Source organism: Glandiceps talaboti, chromosome 15 (genome assembly GCF_964340395.1).
Source record: "Glandiceps talaboti chromosome 15, keGlaTala1.1, whole genome shotgun sequence".
In the NCBI taxonomy this organism is placed as follows: Eukaryota; Metazoa; Hemichordata; class Enteropneusta; family Spengelidae; genus Glandiceps; species Glandiceps talaboti.
The window spans coordinates 9,303,463-9,329,074 of record NC_135563.1 but is presented as its reverse complement, the minus strand read 5'-3'; the positions used below and the strand labels follow the sequence as shown (position 1 = coordinate 9,329,074).

Here is a 25,612-nt window from a genome sequence, read left to right as displayed (position 1 = left end):
GTTATAGTTTGCGTCTATCTTACAGTTTGTCTATAGCTTGATTTCCATCGTAATAGTGTCATTAGAATATGGTACATCTTCTCTTACAGGGTGGTCTAGGCACTACATCAGAAATGTGCCTGCATTTCTTATATTACTACCCACGTAGGAAACTGTCCATTTGTCTGAGCGATCTCCTGTTTGAAGATGTAGCTACCACCTTGATAGGTGAAGGAGCAGAACTCAGCTACACGTGAGAACTTCTAAATCTTATACTAAGGAGATATGAATACCAATACATATTCATGTTCCACCATTGTAAAGTATGGACTACGGAGAAACATTTGGTGATTGATCAATGCCGGGTATTTAGATACATGCATACATACCCTAGAGTAGACATTCACACATACGCCTAGTCTGGATGTCAACGTGGTCTCTAACTAAACCACGTCTAGTCAAAGTCTCTCAATCAGCACAAAAAAAGTTGTTCATCCAATCAGTGAATCCCAACTGTTACAGTGACATTATTTTCGTAGCCTGTACATGAAAACGTCCAAATACAATCTAGCTGTATATTACCTTGTCAGTCTCCTTAATTAAAGTCATAATGAGACTGTAAGATACGTCGTGACGTTTCGCCCTCACCGGCCTCCTCTAGGGGTTGGCCGATGTTTGAGGGCGCCCCGTCACGGCGTACCTTACAGACTAAGTCATAATGAGACCAATTTTATTCCATGCATTGTTCCAAATTTATTCTCACATTTTGCCAACATTCCAAAAATGCAGTCTGTATATATACAATAGTGTACACATATTATTTTGACATTTCACTTCGTTGCATTGCTTTCTAACATCACTCCCTTTTTCGACCACTGTTATTTGATTAATTGATTTTTATCAGTTTTGTGGTGCATAAACAAAACATTCATAACATAAAAATTGTTCTAGCTTGTCATGTATTGATATTAATATCTTGAAGACCATTCATTCTTGTTATTTGGTTTCATGTGAAGCGGTGAATGAAGAAGCGCCACCAACGACAGAATGTACAAATAACATATTAATCTTTTGTTTCTCACTCAAGTACCCACCCACCAACCATTACATCACCTGCCAAATATGCTGGGCAACAAATTACCACTATTTTAGAAGGAATGGACTGGAGTCAAGACCAAATGAAAAAGTTACAAAGCAGATATGATGCTACAGCATTCTATTACTGTGGTCTGGGTAGTCCGGATGTCCTGTCTGTAAGTTACAGGATAACTACAGCTGTGGACATCCAAGTGTGTGAATCCCCCTGTGTAACTAGTCAGACTAAATTGATTGTACATGTATAGGGTAGATTTCAGTCAGCAAATGACAAAGTGGCATTCTTATGATAAACATACCAAAGCTGTTCAGTCGGCACCCAATTCAACTGGGTCGCTATGGTTACACTGTAATCAAATGTGTTAACTAAAATTTGACAGTTGAAGACTTTCATATTAGATATACACATGTACATGACTGAATACTTTATTCCTGATCCCATGAACATCAGACTCACTTTAAGTGTATACTTGCCTTGTTGAATAGCCAATATTTTATACCAACTTGGACCAAGTAGTACAGCTATGACTTCAGAAGATGTCCTTATCCCACTTTATGATGTACTTTCAATGATTACATATTAAAAGTTTAGGACTAATTATTCACAGTAACAGAGCTGGCTGAGGACCACCTTGGCTTCGAAACTACTTTTAAAGGGACGTGGTGTCCTGTTATTTTTAAAACAGTGTCAAGTTTTATGAATGGAATATATGTATAGAATCAATTTAGTCGATCTAGTTAACAATGGCGATCCCATCCACTTGGCCGTCCGCAGTTGTATAAAGTTACAGCCAAAATTCAAATAAGCTGGAAGTTACAGTTGTATTCAATATGTCCGAACCTAAAATCCTAATGCTGTTTTAATTGTGACTGTATATGTTAAAGATCTGAGAAATAGCATTGTTTGGTATAATCTATTTTTGATGATAAATAGCCACAACCGATTTTATTCTAGGGATTCAGAGCGCAACAGCAGTAATTCTTTGATTTGGTCATTTGTATTCAAAATGTCAAGAACTACCTGTAGAATGACGATTTCGTAGATTTGTCTGTTGTCCGGTGTTTGCGGTTACTATCGGTTTGTCCATGGTTTGTCTGTTGCCAAGCAACCGTCTGTCTTCCGTCTGTCTGTGTGTCTGCGTGTCGCAGATGATATTTCTATATGCGTGCCTGTCTGTATTTATTTGCCCAGGGGTGGTACCAGTGGCTGGCCCTGGAAACACTAGCCCCATTTTAGACCAACTTTGACCAAAAATCAATACACATTTTTGACCATTTCAGGTTTTTAAAAAATGAAAGTTTTAGACATAAATACATTTGCCTTAGGAGGCAACATTTTGGGGCAATAAATATTAGTTATGATTTGGCAAAGGACAATGTACCACATTTTAGACCAAGCAAAATAAAAAATAATGCAAAGTGAACCCCGTTTTAGACTCTTCCGCTTGAAAAAATAGACCTCATTTTCGGCCAAAGGGCTACAAAATGCACCCCACAGGGCGGCACATATACATGTACTCAATTAATAATAATATCCATCCATATAATATTTGCACGATTTCTGTATTTTCAGTATATGTACGACTACACAGTCTTGGAAGCACCCAGCCAGACATTACCGGAACCGGAAGATGTTTGTTTATCAAATATGGCGACCAACTTCATAGGCCTGACTGTTGCTGTAACATGTTTTGTGACTGCTTTGTATGTTGCCGTGTAAAACTTAATTAATTGGCCATTGTATGCCTCAGATATCAGCTAGATAACTGATATAGTGATCTGTGTATCTTGATATACATGTAAGAACTATAAAATGTATTACATTTTTGACTTGAAACATTTATATTGCTCAATTCAATTTGATATTTACTCAGTAAAACATACTTGTGTTCACCTTCAATATTTTGCATATATTATATCATACTCTTTTCCATCTTCTTGCTTTGAAATGAACTTCCGGGATTGGCTTTCTCGTCTGATTTGTCACCCAATCATGTTAAAATCTGATGTAGTGAACTAGCACGATTTCTTTTTTTACCTCTGTTTCTTACTTTCAGTTTTTTTCATGAGTAGCGAACAAGGCTCTCACTCACGAAACAAAACAAAACAAAACAAAACAAAACAAAACAAAACAAAACAAAACAAAACAAAACAAAACAAAACAAAACAAAACAAAACAAAACAAAATAAAACAAACGACAAACGTACGGCCTGAAACAGGGCTTATGGTATTCGGCGAAAAAAACTGAAAAAAACGCCGAATAATCAACAAACGTATGACAGGAAACAGAGGCAAAGTTATGTAAAGAAATAGCGTCAAGTTCACTACATCAGATTTTAATCAGATAGATTTCGAATCGTGATACCGTTACTATGATGTCATGATTCGAATCACGTGATTCTGATAAAATTTAGTAATACAACTTTGTTTTATACATTGTTAGGGAGATTGGAACGTTTTATACTCATACATTGAATTTTATATTGGTATGTACATATTATAAATACAAGTTTGTACTGTTATAGATTATTTACGGATTTGAACACTGATTATTTTAGTATATTACATGTACATTGAATCATCGGTGTTTACAAGCTTACGATTGCAAAAAAAAATTTGTATTTTCTAATTACAAATACCAATTTTTAAGGAAATTCCATTAATTCTGCTTGACAATAAAGTGACAGTCATACGAGTGATGTCTTAACGAAATCAAATATTGGATACTGAGATATAATTAGAAATTATTCTTGTTCCTGTTGTATTTCAGCAAAATATAATACATTTTGTAGCTTGCCAAACTTGTTGTGGATGTGTGTTCTCTTGTTTAAGAGTTGTATACGTTGGTTTTGTGTATGTGACGTGTAAAAATAGAACCTATTTATAGTAAAAATGTTCTCATAAACAACAAATAAATGGCATATGTTTACTATAAAAATAGCGCCAATGGCATAGTAGCACAACTGTACAGTTTTTTGTTTGTGTTTATCTGATTGCCTATCAAGCCCTGTTGTTACCTGTACCATAATGTTTGCCATCATTTAGCTGTTGTTAGGGGCATGGTCTTGTTGCTAGGCATATTTGCATTCATCTTTTGGGTGTTTATCAACTTGCCTAACCAGTCCTGTTGTGGTCTAGCTGCTATACCTTGGGCTGCTACCTTGGCGATATACACAATCAGTTGGCTGTTGCTATGGTCTTGTTGTTAGGCATATGTGCATACACACAGCCTATAGACAGACAACTACTCTACTATACATGTACCTATACCCTCAAGAGTTCAGTTCTGATGTGATAAAAATCCCCTTTGGTCAACCGAAACTGTGTGGAATTAGAAGTGTTGTTCGATTGTTTATCAAAACATGATGACAGTGGACATTTTAATAATATAATAAACATAAAATAACAGTGGTAATCGACTTCAGTGTCCATACATAATAAGAAATTTCTTTACAAATAAATGAGGGATTTGCAAGGAGAGGTTGGATCGTAATCTATACTTGGAGATACTTAGCCAACTCCATTCAATTGTGGTTTGGCGCAGGAACAGCATCCCTTGATCACCCATGGGGAGTATTCTGGAATAGGGCTCAATCATTTGGCCTCCGTACCAAAGTAAACCACAGGCTAGCATTGAAAGGGTTCTGTTGACTTTTATAGACTACAAGACCCGGTTTCTCTCTTTACGGTTTATATAGGTCTTGTAGTCTATAACAGTCAGCAGAACGTGTTCGTCTACTTAACTTATGCTATAATTGTCTTCATTTACTTTATTTTAGAACTCATCAAACTCTTACAGAAAGTGACCGACGAGTATCTTATCTTGGGGTCAAAGTACTTAAAAAAATAATTAAAGTAAAATAAAATAAAATTCTTACCGCCTACCCTACTTTTTATTGACTGGTGATTGGTTTATTTCAGAATAATATGGGCCTCCGGCCCCAGATATATATACACTATAATACATTCAGTTACACAACTAGTTCACAGTGCCAGTGTAATACATACAGTGATAAACAAGGATGTCTTTGTAAAGCTCCAAAGCACACATTCGCTGAATTATAAATGGTAAATTATGGAGAGTTTACAGTTTGTAAGACAAACCCTACCTTTTATTGTTTCAAAGGCAAAGACCGCGGCAAGAACTTGTCTCAGTCCTCAGTATTTTACCTGTATTGTCCCATTTATTTACTCTTCCGTTAGACAGTGTGTATCGGAATCAAATGTTTATATTACCTACACTCTTTTAACATGCTTTCATTTCTTTATTTTCGTAATTCATTGTAGGATTTCAGTTAACCAGTAGCGATCAAGCGATGTGAAATATTATGACTGCATAAACATAACATTCTGGCGTTATTTCCTAGCATCAAAGTTTAAAAGTTGGTTGATCTCAGGGCTGAACGAATGAATTATCAAAATGATGAAATAAAAAAAATTCCAAAGTTACACAGAGTAATTTCACGCGTTCAGTAAAGTGCGCCACCAACGTTTAGAGTGAAATGAGTACATAGAACATAGTTGCTAACGGCAACAATAATACGATTCCGTGACACTTGTCTATTCACTGTTTGTTCGATTAGGAATCCATATAATTCGGTTGTGAGCAAAGTCGATGCAAGCGGCAGCATGACCCTCTCTAAAATTGCCCCAGAAATTCGCCAATTTGTAAGTAGAAAATAGAAAAATATCCAATCTTAAATTTATTGTACGGAAACTCGGAAAGTGTAGTATATTCCGTGAACAAAGTCACTATATGTTTAAATTATAAGAAAACAGCGCCAACACTCAAGGAAAAGGCTGAGATGTATGATACAGTATCTGGGGTTTCCCTCTCCTGAGAGCGTCGTGGAGGGCTCCCTACTGTCGCCGCCAAGACGACGTGATGGACGTAGTTCTTTTGACGCAGTGATCACGGCGCCCTCTGGAGAGGCAATATCTGGGGTTACTCTTAACCAACCAAGTCTTTGACTTAAACTAGTACTGTTTGGTTAATTCTTTCAATGACCTCGGACAAATAACTCCTGAAAACTACAATGTTACTCATTAATCATCATATAAGTTTTGCTACTTGTGTAAAAAATTCCTCAACCACAGATACGAGAACGTTTATGTCTTTCAAAAGTCAACATATATACAATATCCTGGTGTTGTAACGTTTCCGCTTATTAAATTTAATGCACCAAAATGTCATATATTTTGCATTCCTTACTCAATAGACGTAATTTATATAGTGTGCGTGGTCTATTTAGCCATCTACCGCCTGGGAGCTCGAGTGTGTTCAAAATGTCTGTAACAAATCACTGAAAAGTGCAAGTCCTTGCACTACACTCAACTCGTGTTCATTGCTGGTACGCTACTTTCCGTAATAATTTAAGATTTAATGTTTGCATCAATTATTTACTTTTTTTTCTCCTTTCATTGTTTCTGTGTTCAGTTATTTCATTTTATTTGACCTTATCTTGTTTTATGTTTTACCTGTCTACTTTATAGTCTATTAGATTCAGAACGGTTTATCGTACACATTGTCTAACAGAAGTCTTAGAGTAAATAAATGGGACAATACAGGTAAAATACTGAGGACTGAGAAAAGTTCTTGCCGCGGTATTTGCCTCTGAAACAATAAAAAAGTTAGATTGATAAACTTAATAAAGCAAAAAAAGTGATCATGATGCCATTACATTCGGGGCTAATAAAACTGTTTAGTTCCGGCTACCCGGCTCCACCTAGTTTTTCACTGCCTACCCAAAACTTTGTTTTACATATTCGAGAAAAAGATAAAATCGCCAGAAACAGTAGATGCAGAAACTGACATCAAGTTAAAACAAAATATAAAACTGTTCTTCCAATCTGTAATGGCTGTACATCTGATGAGAAGAACCCAATAACACATAGACAATATGGAACACGACGGAAAACATAACTATTTCTTGCCCCCATGTCCATGTCTGCTCTAATGTAATGCAGTATTAGATATTTTATAGTAGTAGTTATTTATAGTAATGGCTATTGTACAGTGTTATAGTATGACAGAACTCCACGGCCTCGCAATGGATGGTAGGGCATACAGAAGTTATTTTCACTTGTGATTCGGTTTATACATAGGAACTTGTAAAAGTATTTCCTCTTATTGCTGTTCTGAAAGAAACTATAGAATGTGAAAAAAAAGGAACATTGCAACAAACATTTACTGAGGCCTATGTTCTCCCTAATATATCCATGGTTTTTATCAGGCCTATAACTAACATCTAGTTTTCTATTTGAGTGGTATTTCCGTTAGTCTAGTTCCTATACAGTATCGTTACCATTAAACTTCCACTCACACAGTTCCAGATTACAGACTACAGTTGGCGTCCAGTCTATGTTTCTGTACGTCCATAGACCATGTTGCAATGTTGGTGGGAGAGGGTCTATGTTCTGTCCTATAGTATTTATTTGCATATTTTTCTACCGTTTGTATCTATTTGTGTAAACTTAGTGATGAGTCGTAATAATTAGAACAGAAATAACAAATGAAAATAAAACACAGCTGTTATCTTCACATGTGCTGAATAGATTCGGGTCAACTGGATGACCTCGCGAAGGTTGATGAACTTTTTTTATGTCCCAGAAGTCAACATTCAAAATGGCAGCAGTGGTATAAGAGGAAAATCTCGAAAATTGTGATGATGGTATCTCACTCGATTTTGTCAAATAACTTCGTTTTCTTTTCGTATTTCGGACATCCAGCGCTGACCTAGAAAATTTATCCGTGCTCCTTGCCATATGACATATGCGTATTTATGTGACAATCGTGAGGCATGGCTAATGAGCCAACGCCGGGGACGGTAACGACAGTACGGCCCTCATCATCCAAATGTGTTTCTGTCAATTCCGAGCAGTCGTCGTCATCAACCAAAGCCGTTGAGAAGTGTGACTTGGGGAAATTGATGAGCAATGTGCGGCGACTGGAAGTACTATCTGATCCATTCATTCAAATTTTCAAGACTGTGTACTACATACTGAGGTAGGATAGAACTTTATTGGTCAATGTTGACATGGCATATACTGTACAACCGTTGTTACACAACTTCACAAGCACGGAATAATGCACTACTAGTACTAGTACATCACTACGTATCGGCCCCGCTAGTATGTTTATGTCACTGGTTATGTTTCGTAGTGAAACGAGGGCAATGCAGTCACAGACGATGACGGATCACAGGCAATGTTGGCTTTATTACATATATTCATTTTAGCCATTATATGCCGACGATTGTCCAACGATAGCGGAAAATGTTGGACGTTTTCCGCTAATACGCTATTGTTAGACAATCGCCGGGGAAGAACAATGGGCTACCCGATGGAGGCCATATAATGTAGACCCTACCAGGTGTTTGTAGTATTCAGTAATACATCTATGATTGGGCAAATCATACATTTGTGGTCTGAAAACTGTCCAAACTTGAGGCATTCTTCTCAATGTTACCATCCACAAAGAGAGAGGTATGTGTAGAGTAATACAAATAAAAGAGTCTGTGAAATGGGCCCTGTAAGCTACATGTACTGTTGTTATAAGAGGAATTAAACTGAACTTTATTTAAATGGAATATAAAAAGAAAACATAAAGGCAATAGTTGAAGGTACTTAAAAAAAGGCTATTTATGAGAAAGACTTTCTAGTATAACATACACCACCACCTCTTGAATAATGAAATCATGAAAAATACAAATAGCTGCCTTCAACATACATATGTACACACACACACATACACACACACACACACACACACACACACACACAATACACATGCACACACACTACACACGCACACACACACACATGCATACATACATACATACATACATACATACATACATACATACATACATACATACATACATACATACATACATACATACATACATACATACATACATACATACATACATACATACATACATACATACATACATACATACATACATACATACATACATACATACATACATACATACATACATACATACATACATACATACATACATACATACATACATACATACATACATACATACATACATACATACATACATACACACATAAATGTTGCAAGTTTGATACTGACATTAACAAATCATTTTCTTTTCTGTTACTTGACCTGTAGTTGGGAGTTCCCTGCTTTGACTGCACCATGCTGGGTGCTCTGTACTCTATTATGTGTCACAACAACAAAAGGTAAGTTATATGCTTGTGGTATAAATAGTAGGATGGAGAAGGCATATGAAAGTGTGAGTAAGAGTAGCAAGGAACCATAAAGATTAACAATAAAAAACCAGCTTATAAAAAACATCAGACTATTCCAGGGCATCCTGATGATAACAGTCATTGTATTGTGTTCAGTCCCTCTCAAAAAGGCCAGAGTTTCATTCCAAGGTTCTCATATTAGTGTTATCTTATCAGTAGTCTAGGTCCTGACTGACACCGCATTACGTACTCAATGTACTCTATTTATTATCCCCAGTCTAGTCCAGGTCCCAACGAAAACGAAAGGTGTCAAGTGAGTTTGAACCCCATGGTGAGCGAAAAACGAATGGCATTTTTCAGTAGTAATCCCAAATTGACGTACTGTCATTACCAAACGTCTTCGACCTTTCTCATGTTTGTAGGATGACTCCTCCCCAGTCTGTTTAAACTAAAATCACACAGGGACGCAATGACATCATCATGTTTATATGAACGCTGCAAGAGGTAGCACAAAAATCTGTGTGAGCGTTGGGACCTGGACTAGACTTCAAGCTGGGAATAGTAAATGGAGTAAATAATACGGTGCTTGTCAAGACCTAGACTATCTTATCAGTGGAGCCATAAGGATTACATCAGATTAAAAGCCGTGCCAGACAACTATTTTGACCTCAATGTTATTCATATAGAACTGAACTTCTGTCACCAGCAGTTTCATTTTTACATGAATTGCTGTATTCCAAATTAGAATGTATGTTTAGAATACAATGGTGCTATAAAGCTTAGACCACTATTTAGTGGTCTGAGTATAAAGTCAGTTAACAGGATACCCACACAAAAAAATTTTATATACAAAAATGAAACTCTAGATATATCATTAAGTTGACGAAAGCATTTCCTGAATTCAGAATCGGTGAAACAGCAATGATTATTTCAAATTCACAACAGGAAGTTGTTGGTATTTTTTTTTAAACAAATAATAAAACAATCTATGTTTTCAGATGAGATTGTGTAGAATATGGTCTGATTTCAAAGGTGAAAGGTTAGTCATTTGAAATAATCCACCGATAATGTGACTATATCGGAGATTTCATGAGTTAATTAGTTATGTAGTTATCTTTCAGAGTACGTGTTATAAGGGGACTATAGTTTAAACTTTGTACTTCATCAAAATGCTTGGAAAATAAGTGTACATGAACATTTATAGGACTTCATCAAGTTCATGTCCCTGAAGAAGACTCAAGGAGTCAGGTTAAAAGGCTAGGATTTATGTTCAAGTGTTTTTGATGCAGTACAAACAAAGTTTAAGTTGAGACAGACAATAAAATTGTAGCAGTTTTAGGAAGATTTTTGTTGAGCCACATGATAAAATGTAGCACTGTTGGTAAGATTTTTGTCAAGCCAGATGACATTTTCATTTCAGTTTTAATGGTTTTAATTGTAATGTTTCAATCTACATATGACAGTGTTAGTAGTAGTGTCTGTAGATTCTATTAACCGTAATTTTAATGAAACATTGAAAGATTAAGTACTACAACATATATATACTTTACTGATCATGTTTGATGAAGTCATGTCGATTTGGTCATACTATTTACAACAAAGACAGTGAAGTATTCAAAGTATCAGTTTGTTTTGATAATAACACTGAACGTAACACTAAGTGGTCATGATGACAAATAACCTAATACATGTATGTATACTTGTACATACAAGTAAAATGGTTCTATCTTATCACAGTGATGACTTACAAAGTCAACCTGTTGATAGCCAAGCCTATTGTGTCAAAATAATTGTGAAACACAGAGTAACAACTTCTGATGCCTGTTCAAAGTACATTTCTGTAGTTACCATGAGTTACAAACCATATGCAGTGTACTTTGGCAATGTTGATGATATTACTATTAGACTGTAGCCTGGTTTCTAAGCAGACTAGTATATAATAGCAACCTGTGTCAAATATAAAATTTGTTCAACAAAGTATGTAATGACATGCACAACTGTGGAACTTTAATTGAGTTGAATTTTGTAAGAAGACACATACAGACAGACCAGTGTTGGTAATGTATCCATGTGATGCAAAAGTTGACCATTCAATGTTTATTTTAAAAGCAATGCATATGTAACTTTGTAAGTCATCACTTAATCATTCTTGGTGAGGCAGAAAAAAATTGTGTAGCCTTATTTACATTCTACACAAGTATACTTTCAAGTTTCATAATATATCATCAAAAAGGGAAGCAAGTTGGTCGTGGTCTTGCAGTGTTCTCCATAGATTAAAATTAAAGGAGGGTATGAAAAGGGGCTGACAAAACAAGCATACAAATGTAGCAGGTGGCCTTCATAGTCAAAGCCAAGGAAACAAAAATGAAACAAGATGCATATAAACTACTACAGTAAGAAAATAGGCCATTGCAGACTGCAAACAGGAAATTGAGAATACAGCGCCCTCGCTCAAATTGGGGTATCATCACTTCACAGTAACGTTTCTGAAGAGCTTTGTTCCTTGGTATTCTGTAAAAGTGTAAATCAGGCATGTTTTTTGCATTGTTCCGACATCGAGGAAAGCAGCAGTGCTCTGTCATTAACTGAGACAGCTATACCATGTATACCCCCAAGGTACACACAGACAGGACGTGGAGCACCACCATGGCAAATTTTTGAAAGCTATTGTGTGGTAAACAGAATAACTAATGAGGTATATAACAGCACAGTTGTTAAGAGAGCAAAATAAACCATAAACCCCACATGTGTAGGGTGTATGGGTAAATGAAGACAACTCAGTGGGGGACAGTGAACATACTGTACAGCAGGGTGCATGGACCAATGGTATCAGGATGCGAATTATTAAACAATAGGGTGCTCTGCACAGCGAAAACCTCAAATGGAGAATGCTAACTTCCTATGTTTACATTCATTTTTGTATTTCTTGACTACTTGCCAGGACATCTACTTTTGGCCATACTCTTATCTTTAATAACTCTTGCTGGAGTCGGAATAATGGCATGGAAATCGAGACGTAATGGCGTCCCAGCAAGTGTTCAGAGAACATTACACGCTGTCAGGTTATTGACAGTAACTCAACAAGATGTGCAATACCAGGAGGAAATGGAAGTCAAAGAGGCATTATCACAATATAGAGAGTTTATTCTTGATCTACAACCAGCAATTATTTTAACTTGTCAAATATTACAGAAAATTTACGACATTCTGTTGTGGCATAATGTATATTTATCAGCATTGTAAGTATCAGATTTTGTTTCTTTCCTTTGAGTTTTTAAGAAGTCCTCTGAAATGACACCATACTGAGAGTTTAAAGGCAAAGTCAATTCACTAGTTTATATTAGTATGTCACACCAATAGTTTTAGTTTGTGTCTATCTTAGGCAAAAAAAAAAAAAGAATTGTTTCTGGTCAGGACAGTTTGTCTAAAATGGTGCGATGACACAATTTGTTTTTGTTTTTTTAATTCTCAACAAACCTGTCACTCAATCTACTATTTATGGCAGTTACTGTTCTTTTTATTTAGTACTTTACAGCAAGTCTGTATGTGAGTCAGATGTCATTTGCTTGTTCATGATTGGCTCTGCAGTTGTCTTCACTGAAGTAGTGAGGGATATTTTTGTGTTTCTCCACGGATCTGCAGACTGCATTGGCTGGACAAACACAAAAATAAAAAGACCGACGTGGGGGTATTTAAGTGATGCACATGCTGACCTTAATAAGCCGAAGCCTTGATTGCCACTGTCATAAGATAAATATATAATGTAATGTCAGCAATCTTAAAAGCTCTCTAAATATATTTTTTCATTTTTTTTTTTAAATCAGCATTTATATTGGATGCATCAGTGGCATAGTATGTCTACATTACTGTCCTATGTCTGTCAATATGGCTCTTGCCGTCAATACTATATTCCTTGCCAACGGAAAATTGTTCAAGATACTTACAACTGGAGGATCTAAACTTACCAGGAGTTTAAGCTCAAGGAAATTATGTGAAAAAGAGATTGAGAGCAAAGACAACAAAACAGAGGTAAGGACATAAACTAATTAACCAGGATTTACCCAAAAAAAATTTAAAAAAAAAAGAATTCATGCCAGGGTTATGATTGCACTTTTAATTGCTTTTGCGTGGAGATCGAAATATTACTGTACTGTGAAGGAGCCAGAGAAGAGAGTAACTTCATGGTATCTTGATAATCAAGGGAACTCTTACTGCAATATATTGTGTAATCAATGCATCAAATATTTTCTTTCCTAGCTGAAGGGGGGGGGGGGGGATAGAGACATTTTCATAAACTATGGGTTCTCATGGAGAGTCATTTCATGATGTTACATCATCTACAATTAGTTATGATTTCAGAGAAGCATCAAGTTGATCAGATTCAAAACTGAGCTTTCGCACAAGATTTAAACTTGTCACCACACTACCTGCAGATAATATTGACCACTATTTTTAACAGATAAAATGTATTTTTTATAAGTAATTGACCCATTTTTTGGTTATTTTGATGACAAAATATCCCATTTGCAGCTTGTGCAGGTTTAATGTCTGTGTATGTATTGAAAACATCCTCATCTCAACATGGGATTGTACACACACTGTTTTGTCTTTTCAATCAACCAATCAACCAATCAACCGATCATATTTAAAGTGTATTGATGAGAAACATGAAAATAAAAAAGATTCACCCTCATCATCATCCTCCCTCTTCTTCTCATAGGTTCCAGATCTGCAAACTAATACCATAGCAACAACGGATGCAGACGCTGACAAACAAGGAGAGGAGGTTCGATTGAACAGTTCATATGATGTAAGTTAAATGCTTTTAAAAGGGACTCAAACTGAGTTTATATATTTTGGGGCATAATTCAAGTTACAAAATGCTATATTCAGGTTATCAGAAAAACAAAAGAATGTATAGTTTGGCCACTTGAAGCGCTGTCTGCAAGCCTCTTTTAGACGAGCAATAAAGGCAATGGTAGTTGATGGACTCTTTTGAAAGAATTATCGGTTTCCCTGTGTCCCATGTGTTACCACTCAAAACTTCTGGTCACTTTATATGAGATCTTATAATTTTAGAAATTCACAAAAATTTTTGTTTTGAAGTTTTTTGTTGACTGCAGTCTGCCCTGTCATGTGATTTAGCCTTCATTTTTCTTCATCTGGGTCTCCCTCTTGAGACACTTGGCTGTAAAATAGGTAGCGTAACATGGTTATACAGGTATACTAGACTGAAAGATTCATTCTTGTAGCCCTGAACACTGCTGTCGCAACAACAATGTGTTGACGGCATATCACAATAGCCCTTTCAGTCTAGCTGGTTCAAAGTTTGAAAATTTACTATCATTCCTAAAATGAAACTGGTGGTACAATGTATAACCCCAAAATTAGAAAACAAAACTTCATATTGTTTTGTCCAATTCGTCCAGCCTAATGAAGTTCCGGAGGGAGACTTAAACAAGGATGCCGATCCGTCAAGGGGAAGTGGTAAAACAAGCATGGTGGACAGGTTCAGAGAATTAAGACAGCGACACAAGAAACTCAACAGCGGAACGTGTATGTCTTGTGGTGTTACTTTTACTACAGTGCTGAAGAGAAGGGTAAGTGTTGAGACAACATACAAACACAAAAGTTTCCATCAATGTACCACAGTAACTAAATAAGAACTGGTGTAGTTCTTGTGTTACATTGATTTGTGGTATTCTAATATACTTGGTCTGTCTATCAGAATTGTATGTCTGTCAAGTGTAGAGCTAATGGTAGGAGTGGGTTTTGGGGGGTTTGTATGAGACATGAGTATCAAGCTGGTGGTGGCAATGGGGTTCACATATTACACTAGTGTAGAGGTGATGATGGTGGGGGTGGGGTTGTGGGGGGTGTATGATACCAGTGTTGAGCTGATTATGGGGTTGGCATATGACACAAATGTCAAGTTGATGGTGGGGTGGGGATGGTGTATGTCTAGTGTTGTACTGATGATGGGGTTGGCATATGACACATCAAGATGATGGGGTGGGGGTTGGTGTATGACAAATGTCAAGCTGATGGTGGGGTGGGGGTTGGTATATGACACAAATGTCAAGCTGAAGGTGGGGTGGTGTTTGACACTCGTGTTTAGCTGATGGTGGGATGGGGATTGGCATATGACACTAGTGTATGGTTTATGTCTGACGTAATGCTGTGATGTTTCTGGCTTGCTACTACAGGCTGCACACTGAAATATATACAATAATGTATTAATCCTTGGTATATCTACTTGAATTGACCTAAACAGCTGAATGTAATCACTCCAAAAAATCTTGAAATCTTGAAATTAGAATAGTGAAATATCTACAGATATTTTTGTAAAAAAGCAACACTTGTGCAGTCATTCTGTGATTGTATCCGTTGTACAAAAAGATTTACTCCATAATAGTAACATAGTGTTATTTTTTAAATCTTTTCCAGAGATACTGTCGACACTGTGGGGACGATTTTTGTTCGAAATGTTGCAATAAGAAAGTTCCACGTTCAGTCTTTGGAGCCACAGGTAAGAATCACCGTCACATTTTGTTTCTCTGACTTAGTAATTTCTTTCAAAATCATTTTGAAATTGTTTTTCCAAATGTATTCTTTTAATTTAAACTGAGCACACTCAGGTGCAAAGGACTCTGGGATTGTTTGTAGCTGTTGTTGTTGTTGTTGTTGTTGTAATACCTAATTTGTGAAGATTGGGAGGATGGTCCTCCTCTACATGGGTCTGGGTAACCATGACTACATTGTTTGTAGATATACATAGTGTGACAGTTTCTTTATAATTAATTATGTATAGGTAATTCATGTTTATCAATGAAATGATACATTTCCCATAATGCACCTTTCAAGATGGTGGGTTTTCAACTTCCAAGACTGCATCATCACTATGTGTGTATTATATCATCATTCAATATTTGCGTATTACATCATCATTATGTGTGTATATATCCATATGTGTGTTTTACATCATATGTTTGTTACAGCACCAATGTGTGTTTTACATCATCAATATGTACATACTCCATCAATATGTGTGTATTACATCATCAATATATGTATGCATTACATCATCAATGTACGTATATTCCATCATTAATAAGTGTGTGTTATGTCATCAATATTTGTAGTGCATCAATACATGTGCATAATAATTAATATCACCAATCAATATGTGTGTGTATTACACCATCAGTATGTTTGCATAATAAATATGTGTGCATTACATAATCAGTGTTTGTGCATGACATCACCAATAATTGTGCATTACTTCACAGCTCCAGCTGCTCATACGGAGAAAGAACTGGTGTGTAACAGCTGTTACAACGCCCTTGTTGGAGAAGATTACCCAGCTGCAAGGTGACAAGTTTATTTCCTAAACCATGTACAATGTACACCAGTAGATTTAGACTCAGGACACAGTATTACTGTTGCACTCCATGACTTCAGTTTTCACTCCCCCCCACACAATTTAGTTTCTAGAGTAGATGGACTCTCAGCTGCTTTATGGTGCAATATGATTAGTGGGAGATATTTGCATAAATTTACATAAATTATCGACATGCACTTTATTGCTTGACAATGAGCAGTTGACATTCCATTAGCTAGTATATACTGGTAATCTTCATAGCTCGTAAGACTTAAAGAAAAAAGAAGCAATGACCGAATCATAGTTGAAATTTAGAGCAAAGCCTTTTTTGTAATGTTGGTTTAGGAAATTGATGTTCAGTTTTGTTTTAATGGTCAGTGATGTATTTTAGTCTGTATCATGATAATAGCCAGCGACAGTACTGCAATATGTATGTCTATGTTACTGTAGATAGGGTGCTATTTACTACAGCTGCTAGTTTTGTTAGCGATAATTTACACTTGACTGGAGAAACATTCGGTTGCTGGCTCAATATCAGCTAGTCACTATTACATGTTTGACATTTTCCAAATTTAGGTTGAAATAAAGTGATTCCATATTGCAAGGAAAATACAAAAAGAGCAGAAATATCGAAGGGTCGCTGAAAGACTGTGTATCATACATGTTTTATGTTCCCAAGAACAATTTAGATAGATAAGAAACAGGCTTCCCACAGAAAAGTCATTACAAATATAAACAACACCACACTCCTGTCAACAAGCAGGCACTGTATGTGTGTACACACGTGTCACCAAGGGGAACCATGCAAGCAGACTCAAATTCTTGCTAGTTTCAATTTGTATGTGTCCAAATTTGAGTCTACAATGGATAACTTTCAATAGCTTGTTTGATCCAAGGACATTGTGTGTGTCTCTGCGTATCAGTTGGGGTTGGATGGTATTGTTTATATTTGTAATGAGTGGGCTGTGGGAAGCCTGGTTCTCATCTATCTAAATTGTTCTTGTGGAACATAAAATGTGTATGACACACACAGTCTTTCGGCGACCCTTCAATATTTCTCCTGTAGCGCTTGTGTCAAGTTGCTACCTTGCCATATTACCAAATGTTATCATGTGTTATGATGATGCTTCAAACAGGGTTGTCGGTGGTCAAACGGTTAGCTTGTACGCCTTTTACCTCTGCAGTCTGGGTTCGAACCCACCTGGTGTCAGCTGGGTTTGATTTAAAATTTAACCAAGTCTGGTGATGAGGAAGGGTGATGCTCAGTTTTAACTCTGCCGAACAATGCAGGTTTTCCATGGGTACTCCGGTTTCCTCCTACTTCTTCAACACTAGGGCACTAGGGCGTTGCTCTTGCGGCGACCATTCAACAAATTTCCGAATTTATTTGGATGAATAGAGATTATTACTATATTAATATTACTATAATACAGTATATCAAAATCCACCCATAACACAATCTTTATTGGGCTAGTTGCAACTGGAACGGTTTGTTAGATATAACGACTAACTTCTAATATTGTATACCCTGAACAGTACTGAATCACCTGTGGGTATTTGTGCATCAGTACACATAGTACCAGTACATGATGCACTACATCCAATCACATTGATTTTTTTGGGGGGGTCACACACTAAAACCAAGGCCCCCAATGCTATCACAATTTCAACCTTGCAAAATCCCTTCTGTGTCTGGTAGATGTCATAACAGCTGAGCAAAGAAAAGTGCAAGGACACGAACATCTCATAGCTCTTACAGTTGCATGCATGCATATAGAATGTCTAGTTCTTATCCAGTATTGTTACCATTTACACCTCCACTCACAGTATAGTCAAAGTCGTTACTGTAGAAGTTCTGAGGTGCACAGGATGCGATTTAAAATTCATCCTCAGCCACCCACACATTCATTAACATCATGTGTTGTTAATCAATCACAAAATTCTAACAAATAACACAGTCCGTCATACAGTTAGTGTTTATTGGGGCAGTTATGTAATGTCCAAATATGGTATATTTGTCAGCTCAGGATGCTACTTATACACTGTTTATGTCACTATAACAGTTGGGATTCACTGATTAGATGAACAACTTTTTTGTGCTGATTGAGGGACTTTGACCAGACGTGGTTTAGTTAGAAACCACATTGGCATCCAGACTAGCTTATAGAATGTTATACATCTTGAATTTTGTCTGATGCAGTTGAATAAGTAGTGGCTACACTTTCACTGATGTGATGCCACAGGGAATAGAATTTCAATGTCTGAAAATTTGACCAAATTATAGACATTTGATTTTTGCAGAAATTCATCAAAACATATTTTGAAAAGCCCAATCTTAATACAAAAATACAAAGCCCATTGTTTATGCCCCTTTCAACTGAAACCCTAATTCTCAGTTATGCCAAATATGAACTAAATGTGATTCCACTAAGAAGTCACCAGACTGAACAGCATAACATCATTATCAATGATGACGTCTGAGTGATTCGGACGAAAGCTATGCAGTCACTTCAAAAACTAGATTCCAATAAGATAACTTCACTGTTACTAAAAAGTGAAGCATTGATGGTACTCTGTATTCATGTAGAATTCTTATGAAAATCCAATGATTTATTAAATACGTCTTTGAGGTATTCATGTATGTGACTGAATGTTTAGACTAGCATAAAATTGAGCCAGCAGCTGATGGAGAGATTTTAACCACTTTTGACCAATAAAAGACAAATACATGTATGAGCATATTTTATTGTAACTCATCTACTGTAAAACTTTAAATAGAATTATGATGTACTTTCTTTTATAGTATGCCATATGTTGGCTGTCAAATTTTTAGATCAAAAGATTTATAAGCATCTCATGAATACTTTTTTTTTTTGTTCTTTCGACAGTGACTTTTTTATGTGGCAACATTATTGCAACTCTGCTTGATAAATAAAAGTGTATATAATAATATATGAAAAACTTGTTATTTTTTACAAAAGTGAAAGCATTAGCTTAGCTCCAGTGTTAGGAGGCTACCATTGTCTTTTCATATATGTCCATATATGGCAATGTGTACATCATCTGTTATGTCCATATATGGCAATGTGTACATCATGTTATGTCCAGATATGGCAATGTGTACATCATGTTATGTCCATATATGGCAATATGTAAAATCATTTATTATATCCATATATGGCAAAATGTAGAAAACTTTGACCTTTAGACAATTGTTCTTGAAACCAATCTCATGAGTTCTTAAGCCATGACCTTTGACCTGTGACATGTTGTGACCTTTAGATGAGATTTTGTTCCTTCAAATATTATTTGGATAGGATCTGCTTGATCAATTTCATCATGGCCGTATGACCAAACAGGAGTAACATGTTATTAATAACTAAGTTTCAACTTTTCTATGTTCAGAAGTTTAGCCATTTTAAATGTTCACTATTTCAATTTTTTTTTTTGAGATATTCTTCATCTTGGTAGTGGATATCTGATTACATTTGTAACTCTTTTTTCTGTCCAATTGACAAATTTAGGACTTTGTAGTACAAGTATTTACGTTTAAAAACCTAACCCATATTAACTATCTTAGACTTCACGTATAGCAGTCTCCAAAAAGTAATCTGAAACATATAAAAAGTGAACATGTATTTAGCTAAAGGTATATCTTTGGTTGTTTTCCCACCTTGTACTATAAGCTGACCATGTTTGTTTGTATGTTAGCATCCCAATCTGTCAATTTTTGGGGAAAAGACGTTTTGGTTATCTGTATCTTCAGTATAGGGTTGACAGCAAATGATACTGCTATATCTAGCCTTAGACAATGAAGTGATCACAGAAGTACTCTCTATCTTTCTCCATGCTATGATTTGAAATGCATTGACCATCAAACCCAGTGCTAACAACTTTTTTGAAAATCTGTAACTCATTAACATTAGGCTTGTCCTTACTAATGGCGCTAACGTCCACATTTTTTAAAAACTTGCCATGGCTGCTGACATTTCATGTAACAGATATGATGTACCTGAGAAAACATCAAATAAGTGTCTGTAATACATTATGCTATAAAATTAACCACACTTTGTAGGACAGACACCAAAGTGAAACATGTTAAATAGAAGTGTGTTTTTACAGCATTACATACCATTGTTCTGTAACTACTAACCATTTTTTCTTGGAGTATACTTGATATTTAGATGGTGACTGGGTTAATTGTAATGCAGACTGCATGGGGTGGTAAGGTATCCAATATTTATAAGCTTCATTTTTTAGGTGTTTGCTAATATGTGCCATTGACTGCTTATCTTGTGTTTCTTGTGTTTGTGTGTGTGCTTGTATACCTACTTCTAGACATCATTTATGTGTGTGCGCATGTGCATGTGCATGTGTGTATTGGGGGTGGGGTGGGGGGTTACATTTGTATATGTGTCTTTGTATGTACTGGTATATTAAAGTGTTTATGCCTTAGACTTACTGTTAGGGTGCGTGTGTATATATGTATTGTTTCTCTCAGTGTTATATGTACCAGTATCCCATACTCTGTGTGTGTGCATTTGTGTGTGTGTGTGTGTGTGTGTGTGTGTGTGTGTGTGAGAGAGAGAGAGAGAGTATGTGTGTGAGCACATGCCCGTGTGTGTGTTTGTTTGTGTGCATGTTTGAGTGTCTGTGTGTGCATACAAGTATGCATGCATGTTAATGTACATGTGTGAATGCCTATCTCCTTTGTCTAAGGTGTAGTTTGTGTGTGTGTGTGTGTCTGTCTGTCTGTCTGTCTGTGTGTGTGTGTCTGTGTCTGTGTGTGTGCCTGTGTCTGTCTGTCTGTGTGTCTGTGTCTGTCTGTGTGTGTCTGTGTGTGTCTGTCTGTCTGTGTGTGTGTCTGTGTGTGTGTGTCTCTGTGTCTCTGTGTCAGTGTGTGTTTTCTTGTATGCCATGCCAGTAACCCATACTGCTGATCCCCAGCTATTCTAGCCTCCCCTTGTGATCTCCAATGTGTCCTAGAAGTTGTAGTCACCCTAAACAATGAAGATAAGTGCCATTGAGGAATGCTGCATGTCACAACCCTAAGTTGAACAGTAAGTCAGTACAAGTATATTCCATGTTGTTGTCGTCATTATCTGTGTCTCCGTAGGCTGATTGTGGAGTGCAATGTACATTATATCTCAAACTCCAGTAAAATTCCTTTTGAGTAGATGACCTTGAAGAATCACTGCTCATCCTGTAGTGTTTTCCATGATGTAACTTGTACTTGTAATTTCTGTTGCCAAGTAATATGAAATTGTAGTGTTCAACTCTGAAACTTGAGAGACATTTGTGGCTGAAAGACAAACTTTATGAAAGCTGAGACCTAGTCGATGAATGTCAGAAATTTAGCCTAACATTTTATTGCATGATTAGACCTAGTGTCTGTTATAAGTATGCAATTTTGCTTGCTGTCAGTGTCCTTGTAGAAACCTGGAGTGAGGTCCTCACTTACATAGAATATTATCTTTCAATCAAAAATTCTATGTGAAACTAAAAGTCAATACCATTTTGGACAATATTGGGCTACATTGCTTTTATACACAGTATTTGACTTTTTTCTCTAGACATAATGGTGTCAAAAATTTACTATTAAATTAAATTTGTATTTGGTATGTAAATGTGACCATTTGTAATGTAAATGTGTTTATTGTTATGCAAATTTACAGGGTTGCACCTACTGGTAAATGTCAGTCAGAAGAGAACCCTTAATTGCATGTTGAACTTGAAAAAGGGAATCTCAGATTTTTTTTTTTTTTTTTGCATTGCACCTTGTTAGCCATTAATCTTAATATTGAATAATGTTGACACCGTTCATGGAAACAGTTTGATTGCTATGTGCACTTGGTTTAAATTGACTTCATGTTTTCAGATTATAAAAATATAAATATTAGAAAGTGGAATAAGTTGGTCTGTAATTATCACTGTAGTAATGATATTGGAATGCTGCAAAGATACATGTGTACGCATGTGTTTGTAATTATGAATGTCTTTTTTGCTCACTTAGCCTGCTTCATTTTCTTACCACAGGTTTGTTTCTTACTCCCTTTCAGAGAGAACTCGACTCAGTTACTTGAAGTTGTTTCAGACTACTGGACTTCCTTTACGTCCTATGTTGATAGCTTACCTTCACTACCTGAAAAACTTCAAAATGTTGTTGGCACGACAAATAACAACACGCCTTCCACAACGCTTGACAGCAGCACTTCATCCCAAACAGTGGCAAGTAACAATGATGTATCCTAGAAACTCACAAATGTGTTGTTGAACTTTCTACTGGTACTTATACTCCACGAGCCTGCAGCGTTTTGCTTCAAGTTTGAGTGTTGTTCATGCAAGAGTCTGAATGTGCATGCACAGTCCTTTAAGTCCCATCGAAAAAAATCATTGTACTTCTCATCATAAAAGTTTTGTATTTCAAAGTTTGATATAGAAAGATTTGTTGATGGAACCACAAACACTGTTGTTGTTCAATATGGTGACTGGCACAAATGGGTAATAAGGGTGCATCTGGTATACGGACGTAATCACCCTGTAATCAAGATAGTGTAAACATTGGCAATCTCCAAAATGAACACTGCAAAATCATGGAAGTCATCAGAAACACCACCATACTATGAGTATAACTAAACCGATGTCCATTCAATAGCTTATATCAACCTCTCACAAAAAAGTTTGTATCTATCTTAGTAAGCCGAAACCTTGCTTTCCACTGTTGTATGTCAATGTTGACAGTTGTATAATTTGATGTAGGCTATAAGATCATATGCCTTTGGTTATTTTGTCCTCGCCACTCATTTTTATTTTTTTTTTGGAGAGAAAGGTTGGTGCATGAGGGCGCTCTAACACAGCATACCTAGACTAAATTGATGCAGGCTGTACTGCAGCCAGTGCATGGTACATCCTCTGATACAAGACAACATTTATTAATGCAGGTCGAAATGCTCGGATTTCATGTGACTCACAACATAGTATTAAAGGATAGGAGAATACAACATTTTTTGTGTGTCACACGAAATTGCTGTGTCCATGGCATTGCAATGTCAGGGGAGTTTTTTGTTTAGTTCATCTCGATCTGTCTCAGTATCTTGAATTCTGAAGTAAGAAACATTTGTGATGAGTGGTGTACAATCAATCTATGCACAAAAATGAGAAATGACAGTATGTGGTGTATTTAATCTTAGGAAATATGAGAAGTGTATTTTTTCTCCTCAAATTGTGACATTGGAAGCCACTATCAAAATTGTAGGAGAAGTCTAGATCAGTCACTGTGTAGTTTCAGTTAAAAGAAACATTTGTATTAAGCTAGGGGGTTAGTGATAAGGTCAGACTCCCTAACATATTACTGATTTGTATCATCTACACCAAATGTCTACTGCTGTATGCTTTCCCCACTTCTACATAGCTAGGACAATATATATTATTTATTTTCATTAATATTCAATAATATTTATTTTCATTAACAAACACGACCAGAAGTCCAACAAAGATATCTATCAGTGAATTGTTTATGGCACTATCCTCTCTCTTTTGTCAACAAAAAAAACATTTAATAAATATCTTTTAAATCTGATTGCCAAAGATATTTTTAGTGTATTTATGTTGTTTGTATATATTCTTATGTTGATTCATCTACTGATTCTGAGCAAGTCTAACTACAGTGGTGGTTATGTAAATATTATTGTTATTATTAGTACCCTAGCTGATGCAGAACACTGTCAAACTCCAGGCCCCATTTTAGATCCACTTTGACCAAAAACCAATACCCTATTTTAGACCATTACAGGTTTTTAAAAGATGAAAGTATTGACCCAAATACATTTTCCTTGGGTAAATACCATCCGGGCAATACACGCCTCTTAAGGTAGGCATGTATTTACCCAGACAGCATTTATTACACACACACACACACACACACACACACACACACACACACACACACACACACACACACACACACACACACACACACACACACACACACACACACACACATACATACACATACGTACATTATAACATACATACATACATACATACATACACAGACACATACATACATACATACATACATACATACATACATACACACATACATACATACATACACACATGCATGCAATACATACACACATACATACATACATACATACATACATACATACATACATACATACATACACACACACACACACACACACACATACATACATACATACATACATACATACATACATACATACACACACACACACACACACACACACACACACACACATACATACATACATACATACATACATACATACATACATACATAGATTGGCAGACATTTGTATTTCTAATATACTTCATGTCCTTTTAACCAGAAAAAAAATCATTGTTAGACATAATGTATGCCAAGCTCATGTTCTCTTGCAGTGTCAGATATTCAAATAAATACTATAAGAAGTAGTAACCTGCGTATTGTCAATGTCAGCTCAAGGTCCAGGAGGAGGCTGTGTTCATTTTATTTACTTATTTCATATCAGCTGTGCATGGCCTATATGCATTCATTTTGGTATTTGCTGCCTGAGTGGAAAGATACACAGTAGATGAGATTTAAATGACTGATTATGCTTTCCAAAGAAGTGTTTATGTGCATAAAAGCAAAAGTACAAGCACAGCAGAAAGAAAATGCAGTAAATAAGACATTCAAATTTTCTCCTCGATTACATTTTACTCGAAGTATTTAGAAATTGTTGCTTCTAGTGATGTCTTTGAGAGCGAAGTCATACATTTTGACAGTTTTGATCAGTGAGCAATACTACTACTAGCAATAACGGTGTTTTAGTATAGAAGGCCACAGCTGACAACTACATAACCATCAGTGTTCTGCTACTGTAGAAATTATGTAAAGTCACAGCATGGAAGTTAGTCTTGGT

At 36.2% G+C, this 25,612-nt stretch overlaps 2 protein-coding genes across 3 annotated transcripts in view; both read left to right on the top strand.

Moving 5' to 3' along the window:
* The window catches only part of LOC144446188 (DBH-like monooxygenase protein 1 homolog), an 11,616-nt gene extending 8,822 nt beyond the window's left edge, over positions 1 to 2,794 (top strand). The window contains exons 10-12 of the mRNA XM_078135942.1: positions 90 to 232; positions 1,067 to 1,232; positions 2,648 to 2,794. Of these exons, the coding sequence (XP_077992068.1) occupies positions 90 to 232; positions 1,067 to 1,232; positions 2,648 to 2,794 (456 nt within the window). The remainder of the gene's footprint in view (positions 1 to 89; positions 233 to 1,066; positions 1,233 to 2,647) is intronic.
* Positions 2,795 to 7,715: 4,921 nt separating this feature from the next.
* LOC144446728 (protrudin-like) lies at positions 7,716 to 24,091 on the top strand. 2 transcript variants are annotated; one of them, XM_078136549.1, is made up of 9 exons: positions 7,716 to 8,081; positions 9,222 to 9,292; positions 12,243 to 12,540; positions 13,126 to 13,330; positions 14,022 to 14,111; positions 14,731 to 14,901; positions 15,749 to 15,830; positions 16,591 to 16,672; positions 22,742 to 24,091. In XM_078136549.1, exons 1-9 carry the CDS (start codon positions 7,876 to 7,878, stop codon positions 22,932 to 22,934), a joined length of 1,398 nt encoding a protein of 465 aa, XP_077992675.1. In that variant the 5' UTR covers positions 7,716 to 7,875; the 3' UTR covers positions 22,935 to 24,091. The 2 variants fall into 2 exon arrangements, with proteins under 2 accessions (XP_077992675.1, XP_077992676.1); XM_078136550.1 differs by lacking the exon at positions 22,742 to 24,091 and having other exon boundaries at positions 16,591 to 16,768.
* The last annotated feature ends 1,521 nt before the right edge of the window (positions 24,092 to 25,612 follow it).

Excerpts from the sequence above, each read along its gene's own strand:
- LOC144446728 (XM_078136549.1), top strand. The coding sequence starts at position 7,876 with ATGGCTAATGAGCCAACGCCGGGGACGGTAACGACAGTACGGCCCTCA. Across the intron at positions 9,293-12,242 it reads ATGTGTCACAACAACAAAAG|GACATCTACTTTTGGCCATA; the intron begins GTAAGTTATATG and ends ACTACTTGCCAG. Across the intron at positions 16,673-22,741 it reads GAAGATTACCCAGCTGCAAG|AGAGAACTCGACTCAGTTAC; the intron begins GTGACAAGTTTA and ends ACTCCCTTTCAG.